The sequence below is a fragment of the Bufo gargarizans genome, chromosome 6 (assembly GCF_014858855.1).
Source record: "Bufo gargarizans isolate SCDJY-AF-19 chromosome 6, ASM1485885v1, whole genome shotgun sequence".
Lineage (NCBI taxonomy): Eukaryota > Metazoa > Chordata > Amphibia > Anura > Bufonidae > Bufo > Bufo gargarizans.
The window spans coordinates 267,426,914-267,443,026 of record NC_058085.1 but is presented as its reverse complement, the minus strand read 5'-3'; the positions used below and the strand labels follow the sequence as shown (position 1 = coordinate 267,443,026).

General features: G+C 44.0%; 1 protein-coding gene across 1 annotated transcript in view; it reads left to right on the top strand.

Moving 5' to 3' along the window:
* LKAAEAR1 (LKAAEAR motif containing 1) overlaps positions 1-12,701 on the top strand; it is a 38,488-nt gene extending 25,787 nt beyond the window's left edge. The window contains exon 4 of the mRNA XM_044299284.1: positions 12,513-12,701. Within this exon, the coding sequence (XP_044155219.1) occupies positions 12,513-12,575 (63 nt within the window). The 3' untranslated portion in view covers positions 12,576-12,701. The remainder of the gene's footprint in view (positions 1-12,512) is intronic.
* The last annotated feature ends 3,412 nt before the right edge of the window (positions 12,702-16,113 follow it).

The following is a 16,113-nucleotide window of genomic DNA, read 5'->3' as shown; positions in this document are numbered from 1 at the left end:
TATATTAGTAGGAGGTGAGTGTTCTGTATATTAGGAGGAGGTGAGAGCTCTGTATATTAGGAGGAGGTGAGTGTTCTGTATATTAGAAGGAGGTGAGAGATCTGTATATTAGGAGGAGGTGACATCTCTGTATATTAGGAGGAGATGAGAGTTCTGTATATTAGTAGGAGATGAGAGTTCTGTATATTAGTAGGAGGTGAGTGTTCTGTATATTAGGAGGAGGTGAGAGCTCTGTATATTAGGAGGAGATGAGAGTTCTGTATATTAGTAGGAGGTGAGTGTTCTGTATATTAGGAGGAGGTGAGAGCTCTGTATATTAGGAGGAGGTGAGAGCTCTGTATATTAGGAGGAGGTGAGTGTTCTGTATATTAGAAGGAGGTGAGAGATCTGTATATTAGGAGGAGGTGACATCTCTGTATATTAGATGGAGATGAGAGTTCTGTATATTAGTAGGAGGTGAGTTCTCTGTATATTAGGAGGAGGAGAGTGCACTGTACAGTATATTAGGAGGATGTGAGAGATCTTTATATTAGGAGGAAGTGAGTGTTCTGTATGTTAGAAGGAGGTGAGTTCTCTGTATATTAGGAGGAGGAGAGTGCACTGTACAGTATATTAGGAGGATGTGAGAGATCTTTATATTAGGAGGAAGTGAGTGTTCTGTATATTAGGAGGAAGTGAGTGTTCTATATATATTAGGAGGAAGTGAGTGCTCTGTATATTAGGAGGAGGAGAGTGCTCTGTATATTAGTAGGAGGAGAGTGCTCTGTATATTAGGAGGAGGAGAGTGCTCTGTATATTAGGAGGAGGTGACAGCTCTTTATATTAGGAGGAGGTGAGAGCTCTGTATATTAGGAGGAGGTGAGAGCTCTGTATATTAGGAGGAGGAGAGTGCTCTGTATATTAGGAGGAGGTGACAGCTCTTTATATTAGGAGGAGGTGAGAGCTCTGTATATTAGGAGGAGGTGAGTGTTCTGTATATTAGAAGGAGGTGAGAGATCTGTATATTAGGATGAGGTGACATCTCTGTATATTAGGAGGAGGTGAGAGCTCTGTATATTAGTAGGAGGTGAGTGTTCTGTATATTAGAAGGAGGTGACATCTCTGTATATTAGGAGGAGGTGACATCTGTGTATATTAGGAGGAGGTGAGAGCTCTGTATATTAGTAGGAGGTGAGTGTTCTGTATATTAGGAGGAGGTGAGAGCTCTGTATATTAGTAGGAGGTGAGTGTTCTGTATATTAGAAGGAGGTGAGTTCTCTGTATATTAGGAGGAGGAGAGTGCACTGTACAGTATATTAGGAGGATGTGAGAGATCTTTATATTAGGAGGAAGTGAGTGTTCTGTATATTAGGAGGAAGTGAGTGTTCTATATATATTAGGAGGAAGTGAGTGCTCTGTATATTAGGAGGAGGAGAGTGCTCTGTATATTAGTAGGAGGAGAGTGCTCTGTATATTAGGAGGAGGAGAGTGCTCTGTATATTAGGAGGAGGTGACAGCTCTTTATATTAGGAGGAGGTGAGAGCTCTGTATATTAGGAGGAGGTGAGAGCTCTGTATATTAGGAGGAGGAGAGTGCTCTGTATATTAGGAGGAGGTGACAGCTCTTTATATTAGGAGGAGGTGAGAGCTCTGTATATTAGGAGGAGGTGAGTGTTCTGTATATTAGAAGGAGGTGAGAGATCTGTATATTAGGATGAGGTGACATCTCTGTATATTAGGAGGAGGTGAGAGCTCTGTATATTAGTAGGAGGTGAGTGTTCTGTATATTAGAAGGAGGTGACATCTCTGTATATTAGGAGGAGGTGACATCTGTGTATATTAGGAGGAGGTGAGAGCTCTGTATATTAGTAGGAGGTGAGTGTTCTGTATATTAGGAGGAGGTGAGAGCTCTGTATATTAGTAGGAGGTGAGTGTTCTGTATATTAGAAGGAGGTGAGTTCTCTGTATATTAGGAGGAGGAGAGTGCACTGTACAGTATATTAGGAGGATGTGAGAGATCTTTATATTAGGAGGAAGTGAGTGTTCTGTATATTAGGAGGAAGTGAGTGTTCTATATATATTAGGAGGAAGTGAGTGCTCTGTATATTAGGAGGAGGAGAGTGCTCTGTATATTAGGAGGAGGAGAGTGCTCTGTATATTAGGAGGAGGAGAGTGCTCTGTATATTAGGAGGAGGAGAGTGCTCTGTATATTAGGAGGAGGAGAGTGCTCTGTATATTAGGAGGAGGTGAGAGCTCTGTATATTAGGAGGAGGTGAGTGTTCTGTATATTAGAAGGAGGTGAGAGATCTGTATATTAGGATGAGGTGACATCTCTGTATATTAGGAGGAGGTGAGAGCTCTGTGTATTAGATGGAGGAGAATGCTCTGTATATTAGGAGGTGAGTGTTCTGTATATTCGGAGGGGAGTGCTTTGTATATTAAGTGAGTGCTCTTTATATTCGGAGGAGGTGAGAGCTCTGTATATTAAGAGGAGGTTATTGCTCTGTATATTAGGAGGAGAGTACTCTGTCTCTTAGGAGGAGGAGAGTGCTCTGTATATTAAGAGGCGGTGAGAGCTCTGTATATTAGGAGAAGGTGATTGTTTTGTATATTAGGAGGAGGTGAGTGCTCTGTATATTAGGAGGAGGTGATTGTTCTGTATAGAAGGAGGTGATTGCAGGGTCCTTTGTACCATTTTGGGTACATATGACTTTTCAATACATTTTTATTAAATTTCTTTGGTGAGACGAGGTGACCAGAAATCGTCAGACATTTTCGGATGTGGTGACGCCTATTATATTTTTTATTGTCAATTTTTATATGTAAAATTGGGAAAAGGGGTGATTTGAATTTTAATTTAAAACTTTTTTTTACTTTTTGTTATTTTTAGTCCGCTTAGAGGACTTGAACATGTGCTCTTCCGATAGCCTGCAATAGAATACTATTGCAGACTATGGGATTCTGACCCACTGCCTGTAAGGCCTCTTTCACACAGCCGTTGTTGTTCCGTTCCGTACATTTGGGACCGCAATTTGCAGTCCCCAATGCACAGGCAACATCTGTGCGGCAGCTGGGGCGGATCCAGACCCATTTAACTTGAATGGGTCCATGATCCGTCCGTTCTGCAAAAAGATAGAACAAGTTCTATTTTTTGCGGAACGGAAAAACGGATCGGAACCCCACGGAAGCACTCTGTAGTGCTTCCGTGGGGTTCCATTCCGTGCTTCCGCACCGCATCTCCGGATTTGCGAGCACATTTAAGTGAATGGGTCTGCATCCGTGATGCGGAATGCACACGGCCGATGCCCTGTGTATTGCGGAACCGCCTTATGCGGCCCCCAATACGGCCACGGGAGCACAACAGTCATGTAAAATAGGCCTAAAGCTGTGTTTCAGACATAGTGTCACAGGCAGTTTGCCATGACAGACCTGTGAACCTTCACAAGGCCCCAGGCTGTCAAGATAACCAGTCGGAGCCTAGTGATTTCACCACAGGGGCTCCAATCAGAAGACTTTGTGTAACCATGCCAAGTGAGAGGTTTAAATGACTGATAACGGTGTCATCCCCGATCCAGGTTACTGCCGGCAGGTGCGTGCTGTATTATAGAGCACCCTCCATCTTTGGAGCAAGCTCAGCATGTGACAGCGCGAACATGTACACAATTATGCGTTAAGGGGTAAAGCGAAAGTGGGAGCGCTATTGTAGGAAGATATGAGTGCTTGGTATATGTAGATAAAGACCTTTGGGGAATATGATAACATTGGCCCACATTTAGTAATGTGACTGCATCTAGAACTCCAGTTATAGAGAAATCCACTGCACCTACCTTGCCAAGCGGGCTTGGCATAGCATGAAAGAGGTGTGACTTAGCTGGAAAGAGGTGTGACCTAATATGCAACATTTTTGGTATAAAGTTAGAGAAAGGAGGAGATTTATCAAGACTGGTGTATCCATACACCAGTCCTAATCCCCTGTGTGCCTGAGTAAGATCCGCCTAATTTATTAGGAGGCATATTCTCCAGAAACTGGCCAGAGGCTGTAGTAGACTTAAAGAGGACCTTTCACTAGAATAAAACATCTAAACTAACTATACAGACATGGAGAGCGGCGCCCAGGGATCTCCCTGCACTTACTGTTATACCTGGGCGCCGCTCCGTTCTCCCTGTACAGGGAGTGCAGAATTATTAGGCAAGTTGTATTTTTGAGGATTAATTTTATTATTGAACAACAACCATGTTCTCAATGAACCCAAAAAACTCATTAATATCAAAGCTGAATATTTTTGGAAGTAGTTTTTAGTTTGTTTTTAGTTTGAGCTATTTTAGGGGGATATCTGTGTGTGCAGGTGACTATTACTGTACATAATTATCAGGCAACTTAACAAAAAACAAATATATACCCATTTCAATTATTTATTTTTACCAGTGAAACCAATATAACATCTCAACATTCACAAATATACATTTCTGACATTCAAAAACAAAAACAAATCAGTGACCAATATAGCCACCTTTCTTTGCAAGGACACTCAAAAGCCTGCCATCCATGGATTCTGTCAGTGTTTTGATCTGTTCACCATCAACATTGCGTGCAGCAGCAACCACAGCCTCCCAGACACTGTTCAGAGAGGTGTACTATTTTCCCTCCTTGTAAATCTCACATTTGATGATGGACCACAGGTTCTCAATGGGGTTCAGATCAGGTGAACAAGGAGGCCATGTCATTAGATTTTCTTCTTTTATACCCTTTCTTGCCAGCCACGCTGTGGAGTACTTGGACGCGTGTGATGGAGCATTGTCCTGCATGAAAATCATGTTTTTCTTGAAGGATGCAGATTTCTTCCTGTACCACTGCTTGAAGAAGGTGTCTTCCAGAAACTGGCAGTAGGACTGGGAGTTGAGCTTGACTCCATCCTCAACCCGAAAAGGCCCCACAAGCTCATCTTTGATGATACCAGCCCAAACCAGTACTCCACCTCCACCTTGCTGGCGTCTGAGTCGGACTGGAGCTCTCTGCCTTTTACCAATCCAGCCACGGGCCCATCCATCTGGCCCATCAAGACTCACTCTCATTTCATCAGTCCATAAAACCTTAGAAAAATCAGTCTTGAGATATTTCTTGGCCCAGTCTTGACGTTTCAGCTTGTGTGTCTTGTTCAGTGGTGGTCGTCTTTCAGCCTTTCTTACCTTGGCCATGTCTCTGAGTATTGCACACCTTGTGCTTTTGGGCACTCCAGTGATGTTGCAGCTCTGAAATATGGCCAAACTGGTGGCAAGTGGCATCTTGGCAGCTGCACGCTTGACTTTTCTCAGTTCATGGGCAGTTATTTTGCGCCTTGGTTTTTCCACACGCTTCTTGCGACCCTGTTGACTATTTTGAATGAAACGCTTGATTGTTCGATGATCACGCTTCAGAAGCTTTGCAATTTTAAGAGTGATGCATCCCTCTGCAAGATATCTCACTATTTTTGACTTTTCTGAGCCTGTCAAGTCCTTCTTTTGACCCATTTTGCCAAAGGAAAGGAAGTTGCCTAATAATTATGCACACCTGATATAGGGTGTTGATGTCATTAGACCACACCCCTTCTCATTACAGAGATGCACATCACCTAATATGCTTAATTGGTAGTAGGCTTTCGAGCCTATACAGCTTGGAGTAAGACAACATGCATAAAGAGGATTATGTGGTCAAAATACTTGATTTTGCCTAATAATTCTGCACTCCCTGTATAGCCTCCAGTATCTTCATAATTAGGCTCCACCCAGGGGAACCTGCCGGCGTCTCATTCTCCCATGCTGTAGCGCTGGCCAATAGCAGTGCTCAGCTCCTAGCCTGAGAGAAAAAAAAGCCTCTCAGGCTATGAGCTGAGCGCTGCGATTGGCCAGCGCTACAGCATGGGAGAATGAGACGCCGGCAGGTTCCCCTGGGTGGAGCCTAACATATGAAGATACCGGAGGCTATACAGGGAGAACGGAGTGGCGCCCAGGTATAACAGTAAGTGCAGGGAGATCCCTGGGCGCCGCTCTCCATTTCTGTATAGTTAGTTTAGCTGTTTTATTCTAGTGAAAGGTCCTCTACTATATCTATGCCAGTTTCCAACTTAAAAAAAGCACTCCCACAAAATGTTTTATTCTGACCTGATAGAAAGGTGCATGATTTAAATTGTAGTGAAGGTAATTTTTTTACTGGTGACTATATTTGTGAGTTATAATCTCACTTCTGATACTCAGCTGTGTCATGTGACCAACACTCTGCTTCACTCTGTGTGGACTGAAAGTCAGTTTCTCTATGTATTCCTATGGGAGCCTCAATGTCAGCCTTATAGGAATGACAAGAGAAGTAACTGACTTCCTGTCCTGTGTGAGTTGGAGATCAGAGTGTTGGTCACATGACACAGCTGAGGATCAGAAGGGATGATGTTATAACTCGCAAATGCAGTCACTGGTAAGATTACCTACAATTTACAACATGTACCTTTCTAACAGGCCAAAGAATAAAACATTTTGTGGGAGTGTTTTTTTAAAGTATAGTAAATCCGGCGGGCCGCAACAGGCTCTGCCCCCTCTACTAAGCCCTACCCCTTTCTCACCACTTTAGAAAAGTCGAACATTATGGCACAACTATGGCATGTGCCATTATTTGCTACTTTTTTACACCACATAAAAAGTTTGATAAATGTCCCCCAATTTGCCTAGCCATGCACCACATTTTTCATGGACCCTGTGTCTGTGTGATCAATCTGCTGCATTTTTAGACTTCCTGATCTACGTTTCCGATGTCTACATTTTAGACAGGATTAGAAAATTAGCTTGTAGATAGAACAAAGTCCAGCTCTCAATTGGTATAGTAAAAGTAAAATTATACAAGCGAGGGGGCAGTTTCAAAAAATTATTATTGGAGAGAGAAGCTTTCTGGATTTTTACCTTAAAAACAGCTTACCCTTATGGAATGAATTACCTTTTTGCTTAAAAAGCAGTTACATGCCTGTATCTGAATACTTTATACTATGAATCCATGAAGAAGACCTGTCTTATGGTTGAAGCGCAATTTTATGCAAGAAGATTACTTGTTTATACAATTTTTTTTATAAAGAAATAAAGAATCATTGATTTTACTCACTGGATCCATTTGGACTTTTTTTTAGCAAATTAGCTCCTTGTATAGTAGGCAGAAAGTGCTTTTTATATTAGGGGTGTCCATCTCTGTATGTTAAAGGGGTTATCTGGTAATTAATATTGATGACCTATCCTCTGGATAGGTCATCAGTATCAGATAGGTGGTGTTCCAACACCTGGGACCCCCGCAGATCAGCTGTTACAAGAGGCCGTGTGACATCACCATACATCAGTCATGTGAAGTGAATGGAACTAAGCTGCAGTACCAAGCACAGCCTCTATAAAATGTACCGCGCTGTGCTTGGAGAGCTGCTGGGAGCCTGCTACGCTCTTTGGAGCTCTGGTGAGCGCATTAGCTCCTTGGAACAGCTGAATGGCGGGGGTGCCAGGACTCAGATACCCACCGATGTGATAATGATGATAGGTCATCATTATCCATTCCTAGATAACCCCTTTAACCCCTTAGTGACCACCCATACGCCTTTTTACGGCAGTTACTAAGGGGCCTAAGGCTGCTTTCACACTAGCGTTCGTTGGTCCGCTCGTGAGCTCCGTTTGAAGGGGCTCACGAGCGGACCTGAACGCCTCTGTCCAGCCCTGATGCAGTCTGAATGGATGCGGATCCGCTCAGACTGCATCAGTCTGGCGGCGTTCAGCCTCCGCTCCGCTCGCCTCCGCACGGACAGGCGGACAGCTGAACGCTGCTTGCAGCATTCGGGTGTCCGCCTGGCCGTGCGGAGGCGTGCGGATCCGTCCAGACTTACAATGTAAGTCAATGGGGACAGATCCGTTTGAAGATGCCACAATATGGCTCAATCTTCAAGCGGATCCGTCCCCCATTGACTTTACATTGAAAGTCTGGACGGATCCGTCCGAGGCTATTTTCACACTTAGCTTTTTTTTGCCATTTTAATGCAGACGGATCCGTTCTGAACGGAGCCTCCGTCTGCATTAATATGATCGGATCCGTTCAGAACGGATCCGATCGAACGCTAGTGTGAAAGTAGCCTTAGGCTGGCCCGCAGTTTTTTTTACAGCTGCCCAGTCTAATCTATGCACGTTATAGGTTAAATCCACGGCACTCCAAAAGTTTTTTGCAAAATAAAGTTTCACATTTTAATTTTCAGTATACAGAATATCGTTTATGTACATCCAGTGCAATTCATAGTGCAATTCATTTACAAATAGTAAGTATGTGCCATATCAGAAACTTCCCGTACGTTTCGGTCTGTACGACCTTCTTCAGCGGGCTCTGTAGGCAGGGTCAGGAGGCTGGCGCCAGCCTCCTGACCCTGCCTACAGAGCCCGCTGAAGAAGGTCGTACAGACCGAAACGTACGGGAAGTTTCTGATATGGCACATACTTACTATTTGTAAATGAATTGCACTATGAATTGCACTGGATGTACATGAACGATATTCTGTATACTGAAAATTAAAATGTGAAACTTTATTTTGCAAAAAACTTTTGGAGTGCCGTGGATTTAACCTATATTGTCTAAACCACTCTCACAGGCACCCACACTGGATCCAGGTGTGCGGAGTACAAAATTATCTAATTTAATCTATGCACGTGTCCCCCGTGGAGCGAGGGCCCAGTTCTCACATGAGAGCCGCGGCCCTGCTCTAACAGGCCGGATAGGCAGGAGTGCTGATCCGGGATGTTTAACACTTTACATGCTGCGGGCAATGGCTTATTCTATCTCCCATCGGCACCCCATAAATACGATCGTGGGGTGCCGATGTGTGTGAAGGCTGGCTGGGGTCTTGTGTAGGCCCCTGACCAGCCTTGAGTAATTTCCAGCAGGCTGCGCCTCTCTGGTCAATGTCAGAATAGCACTGATACTAAAATGCAATGCACTATAGGGATAATGCATTGCATTTTAAAATCAATCAGAATGTTGTTAAAGTCCCCTTGTAGGACTATTAAGTGGTAAAAAATAAAAATAAATAACAAAACACATTTGATCACAAAAAAAAAATTCCATAAAAAAATTTGCGCTTTGCTTTTCAATGAAAAAAAATTGCAAACAAATCTCCCCCATATGTTTGGTATTGTCACGTACGTAACGACCCAGACTACATAAATATCATGTAACTTATCCCCTATGGTGAACGGCGTAAAAATTAATAAAAAAAAAGGCAGAATTGCTCATTTATTTTTAGTTGCCACCGAAAAAACGTAATAAGCGATCAAAAAGCGCCATTTATTCAAAAATGATACTAATGAAAGATATAAGTCATGCTGCAAAAATCAAGCCCTCATACAACTCCATAGAAATAAAACTAAAAAAAAGTTATGGGTCTTGAGAAGCAGCAATGCAAAAACATTTTTTTCTTTAAAAAAAAAAAGGGTATTTTATTGCAAAAAAGTTGTAAAACTTAAAAAAAAAACAATATGTATTTGGTATCACTGTAATCGTAGTGACCCAGAGAATAAAGATATTATGTTATTTATACCGAAAAATAAACGCCATAAAATGTATAACGTAAAAACGCAGTGGCAGTATTGCTGTTTTTCCCCATCTCCCTCCCAGAAAGAGTTAATAAAAGTTAATCAGTAAGTTATGTGTACCCCACAATGGCGCTATTAAAAACTACAACTTGTCCAGCAAAAAACAAGCCCTCATAAAGATATATAGACGGAAAAATAAAAAAGTTATAGCTCTTGGAACGCGACGATGAAAAAAGGTCAGTAAGACCCAAAACAGGCTGGTCACTAAGGGGTTAAAGGGAGTCTGTCACAAGCAGGAAAGACGCTGTTTAATCCATATGCAAATGAGCACTCCGAACTTCCTAGGGGCGGCGTTCCCAGTGTGGGAGCCCAGGCTGCTCTGCCTTTGTTTTACTTTACTCCTGCTTGTGCAAGTCAAAAGAATATAACAAAAGTACCATTAGAATCATATATAGGTGTGCTACAGAGCCATGTAAGCGGTGTATATGGTCATATAGTGGTGACAGACTCCCTTAAAAGGGTTTTTCCAGGTTCAGGGCTGAACCTGATTTATAAGCTGTTCTTTATTTGTAGGCTACCTATTAGTGAAGGATAGGAGCATTTCCTTCCCCCGATGCTCCTCCTTGTCATACTGCATTGTGCAGGGCAAGTGTAGTGTCCTACTAGGTAAAGGTGGGCACTACACAAAAGGGGTTAATGTGTCTTATTGCATTGAATGTCATGTGCATGTATTTCCCTGTGTTAACTGGGTGTCAGGCCTGTCGGGATGCAGTTTAGCCTCCCAGGCGTTAGAGGGAGCTAGAGAGCCCTAGTTATATATAGGACGGCCCAGACAGGGGAGAGGCAGTGTATTCCAGGGGACTAGTGATGGGAAGTTCGGATCTTTCAAATGAATCGGTTCATTTGAATCAGCTCATTCAAATGAACCGATTCATGATTCGGATCTTCGGTTCATTTCATGAGCCGGCAGAGGCAAGTGAACTGAAGATCAATGCGCATGTTCAGCTCATCGAATCTTCGGTTCACTTGCTGAGTTGGCTCTCAAGTGAACCGAAGGTCAGGAGGGACTGGCTCCTGGCAAACACAGCTCTGCAGCAGTGAGCAGACTGTGATAATTGAGAGTTTTAGTTAAAAGAATTGTCACCGAGTCCCTACCAGACTTCCTGCTCTGCTACAGCATGTAGCAGAGCTGTGTGTGTACAGGGTGCATGTAGCAGTGTAGCATGTGCTACACTGCTGCATGCACCCAGTACACATACAGCTCTGCTACATGCTAGATTAATGCCCCCCTTCCCCCCGGACGGACTTACAGGGAGCCTGGCAGGGACTCGGTGACTCGCGGTTCTTTTAACTCAAAAGAATCAAATGAGTCTCTGACTCATTCGATTCTTTTAACTAATAGACTCAGCCGACTCTTCGAGTCCCTGCGACTCCCCCTGTGCTGGGAGTCAGTGCTGCGGCCTCTGATTGGTTGGAGGGCGGGGCTAGCGTCCACTGGCTGCCTCTGATTGGTTGGAGGGCGGGGCTATTACACTGGCTGCTGCTGCCTGTATGCTGATCTGACTGAGCCGTTTCATTCGGATCGGCTCAGTCAGAGGAACCGACTCTTCCGGATCAGTGAACTGAATCGGTTCAAAAGAACGATTCGTTCATGATCCAGACATCACTACAGGGGACTAGAGGAGTCACCTAGTCAGCCTGAAGCTCCTGAGGCTAAGGATAGCTCAGTTGAGATACCCCAGTAGTAGGAGAGCACCTCCTGGGAGAGACCTGCAGCCACCTTTCCTATCCAGCAGTGAAGACAGCTAGGAAAAGGAGGTATTGTAACCTTAAGCAAGTGCCAATACTGGAGGAAGGATTTATATACCAAGGATTCAAGCCAGCAATTAGGCATCCGGGCCTTGGGATCCAGGCAGCTAGAATAGCTGTGGGGATAGAGCAGCATAGCTCTGCGAAGCATTAACTGTTTACCCTCCAAGTATCTTGCAAGATTATACCTGCCATATTGTGAAGTAAACCTGCTGTGCACTTGTACTAGAAAGGACTGCATTATTTTCATCTACTGCAACTGTATGTATAAAGTTGGACTGTTTCCTAAAGTAAAGCAACGTTTGGTTCACCAACTGTGTACTCAATTAATCCTCCTACAAACCGGTGTGCCACCGTTACAGGCACTGGCGTCACGATCCTTAAAGGGACCTTACCTAAGGCACTCAAAACACCTACAACATCCAGGGCACCTCACACACCATCAGGCCTGGTCCCTATCTACAGAGTGTGCCCCCGAGGAACTAGTGTCTGCCTCTCTTTCACTGTCGCATGCCTGCCCAGGGTGCTCCTCAGAAAAGTGAGTAACCCTCCATTGCCCATACCGTGACCTCACTGTCGCTATACCCTGCAGGTCTGGCGTGTTGCACAAGGATCTGTTTTGTGCCAATGACATACCGGGGTTTCGCATCACTATGCTAACCGGACACTTCCACCTAGCAGTGAGCCTGGTGGCGTCACCGGGACAGATGGGTGCTCTCTAGCACTGTGCAGGTACTATGCTACTTTGCTCACTGCTAGGAGGAAGTTTCCTCTTAGCATAGTGATGCGAAACCCAGTACGTTACCGGCACAAAACAAACAGAGTGACGAGCGGGAGCATCGAAACAGGGAAATACTCCTATGCCCCACTAATAGGCAGTCTACAAATCAAGAACAGCTTACACCCAGGTTCAGCCCTGAACCTGGAAAACCCCTTTATGTGGAGGCGAAGGCTCTATATTAGGAGCAAGGGAGTGCACTGCATAATGTATTTTAAGGGGGGGGGGGGTGTTAGGGGCCGTGGACAGCTCTGGCATTTTATATTGGGAGAAGGGACAGCTCTGTATAGTAGGAGAAGGTGCGTGATCTGTACGTTGAGGGCGGGGGTTGTGTAGTAGGAGGGATAAGCTGAGTGTTGTCCTGTGCTCTTTTACAGAGAGAACGAGTAGAAAGCCTCCTGGAGGACGATCGAGGACTGATGACTAACCGCATTCCCTGAGTGACCAGACCAGAGCTGGCCTAATTATACAGAACACAAGCCGTGGTATCCGGACACATTCCACTGTAGTCTGGAACTCAAGTGTGCATCTGAACCATCCTTATTAAAGACCGCATTTACTGCCCATCTCAGTGCAGCTCATCATTTCGTGAGCAGATAAAGAAACCCGTTTATAGTAACAAAGTGTTTCTACAGTACATAGCTATACTGTTACCTATGTGAACGTGTAACACTGGGCTTCAGCGCCACCTACTGCTTTCGTTTGTAATGACATTCTGTTTCTTAGCTCCCTCCTTCGATGACTGGACTTTGTTTCTTCCAGTCTTGTGGTTCGAAAAAGACATTGGGGGTCATTTATGATGTGACGTACGACACTTTTAGGCATACTTTTGTTGCAGATTCGGTCACAAAGGGGATTTGCAGCCGAATCTGCAACTTTTTCCCACTCACGCCACTTTTGCGAGGTGGTGGAACAAGGGGGGCGTGGCGTGCATGCGGGGGGAGAAGGGGCCGGCCCATCTCCTTTATGATTTTCTATGCCAGCAAGGGAGCTGGCGTAGGTTTAAGCTTGTTGTACGCCACCAGAACATACAGCTAAGTTATGTAGAGGCCTGCACCTCTACATAACTTAGGCGCATCCAGCGCAGGGGTATTAAGACCAGCATATAAATTGCTGGTCTTAATAAATGACCCCAATTGTTCACAAAGAACTTGCAGAGCCTCAGGGCCGAAATTAATGATAATCAGTATCAGGTAGAATAATAGCACCTTGGGCAATACGTAAAGCGGATATGTCTTCTGCATAGTTGTATATTAGATCTGACATTGGAAGATTGTGACCAACAAATAAAAACTGGCATTTCAGCTGTCTATGGTAGTGCTATCCACCAAATAATATACCCGTCCTATTATGGCAAAAAAATCTGAATAACAAGAATTTATTTTACCTGGATTGCAAAAATGTCCTATTCTTGTCCTAAATTAAGCATCGAAATAGACCCATAGCAAAATGAACCCCTTCGAGACCCTGAGTTTTCATTTTTTTACTCCCTGGCTTCCTGGAGCCATAAATTTTTGTTTTCCTGTAGATGTATGAGAGCTTGTTTTTTGCGAGTTGCTCTTTCTAGTGGCACCATTTAATATAGCAGTTTATGGGTTTTGTTTTTACAGCATTCCCTATGCAATAAAACTGACCTGTTCCCTTCATTCTTTGGGTCAGTACAATTACAGTGATATCCCATTTATATAGTCTTTTCTTGTGTTCTCATACCCTTTCCCTTTCATGACCGGGCCCAAAAAAGGCCAACTTTTTGTGATTTTGTGCACGTGGTGGTTTAGTTACCGAAGCTTTTTTATTTGTTTAACTAGAGGTATATCTCACCCAGGTTCCTCAACTGGGTGAGATAAGTAGAGTTCCAGAGTGGTGTTGGCTTCAGCAAGCTTCCTGCTCCCTCCACCAGGAGCTCATTCAGCGCTCTCCTGCTTGCACAGCAGAGGGCAGAAGCGGTAATAAACCGCTCCTGTCTTCTCCTCAGGGTCCCTGCTGTGTCTGTCAGCCGGGACCCGACCTGCTCCTGCTAGATTGAAGGAGCTTTAATCCCAGCGCTGATTAAAGCGCTGCCTGCATGTGTATATATGTGCTATCTGCAGAGGGCATGTGCAGATAGGACGTATAGACGCAGTGGGCAGTCGGGAAGGGGTTAAAAAAGAAATAAAATCTTTGGGAAAAAATCTCTTTCCATCACCATTCTGATCCCCATAACTTTTTTATAGTTATGACTACGGAGCTGAGTAAGGGTGGGTTTACACTAGAGTTATGGAGTTCGTTATGGCTTTCCGTTATAACGGAACATAACAGAATCCATAAGACGGTAGGAAGGATCCGATTTGCTGCCCATAGACTTGCATTATGACGGAATGCAAAACGGACGCCTTTAAAAGGCATTCAGTTTGCTTTACGTCCTAATAGAAGTCTAAGGGAATCAAAACGGATCCGTCTGTTTCCCGTTATGCAAGACGGAAAACAAAGTCCTGTCGACAGGACTTTGTTTTCTGTCTTGCATAACGGGACCCAGATGGATCCGTTATGTTTTCCCATAGACTTCTATTAGGACGGAGCAATAGCAATTTAAAGGATTCCGTTTTGCATTCCATCCTATGGATTCCGTTATGTTCCGTTATAACCCTGTTATAAGGGAAAGACATAACGGACTCCATAACGCTAGTGTGAACCCACCCTAAGGCTAATTTTTCAAGGGGAGAGCTCTACTTTTTATTAATATAATTTTGGAGTTTGTATGACTTTTTAATTTTTATTTTTGGGGAACGAAAAAAGGGTGAATTGGCCCTTTTGATTTTTTTTTATTTGGCAGGATGTATACATTGATATTTTAATAGTTTAGGTTTTTTGGCACGCATCGGTGCTAATGATGTAAAAAAAAAATGTATTAGTTATTTATTTGTTATTTTCAACATGGGGAAAGGTTTGAAGTGATTTGAATGATTATATTTTTAAAAACTTATTTTCACTTATTTTTAAGTCCCCTAGGGGACTTTACCATGTGATCGTCAGATCGGTTGTCCCATAAAATGTGATGAATTACCATTGCAGCCTCTGGGAGATTCCCTATGCTCCATAAAAACAGCTGTGGCAAACCTCAGAACATTTAGAAGGCCTGAGGCTGCCACAGCAAATGAACGTCTCTCTCGATCTCTGCGCAGGAGAGCCATTCGGGCCCTGGAAGTGCAGTGCTCCCAGGGAAAAGCCTCTCAGATGCTATGGTCACAATTGATCACTGTGTTGCTGCGAGACTGACTCTGGTCATGGGTCTCGGGGAAAATTTTTGGGTCAAGATGACGTCCCATGTGAATTGTACTCCAGTTTGGCGGAAAACAAGGGACATGGAGGACATGATGAAGCAGCTGGAGCAGAGAACTAGTAATTTGATGAAGAGAGGGTCCTCAACGTGGTCTGGACACTTTGTAAAATTCCAAGAGGCTGGTGGCGTGCCGGGGAGTGTCAGAGGTAAAGCGAATATATGCTGTTGCCAAGGGCAACCGTCGGGAAGAAAAAGAGCGGAAGAGCAGTTCGGCTCTCAGGAGTTAGTGGTCCCTGCGAACCAGTGACACCAATAGGTAAGACTGTTCCGATTATTGATTGTGTAGTTGGGGACAATGTGCGGGACATTCATGCGGATAGGAAGGACTATCCGGTGGTGCTCACTGAGTGTGAGACACCAGTGCGAACTGGGACTTATGAGCTTGGGGTTGCAGATACCCTCATGCCGGATAGGAAATTGGGCAGTGCTTTCCCCTCGCTTTGGGAGTTGTCAGGAAATGGAAACACTTATGCAGTCAGTGATGCAACTCCTGCAGAATTTGTACCTGTCCCTTTAAGGGAAGATGTCAAGCTAAATGCATTTCCGGATGAAGGTGTGAAGTTATGTAAAATATGTAGTGATAATGAATGTTTATTTTCTTAATTTATTATTGTTCAAGAAGAACAAAAGAATTGCATATAAGTAATGTGGATTCCTTT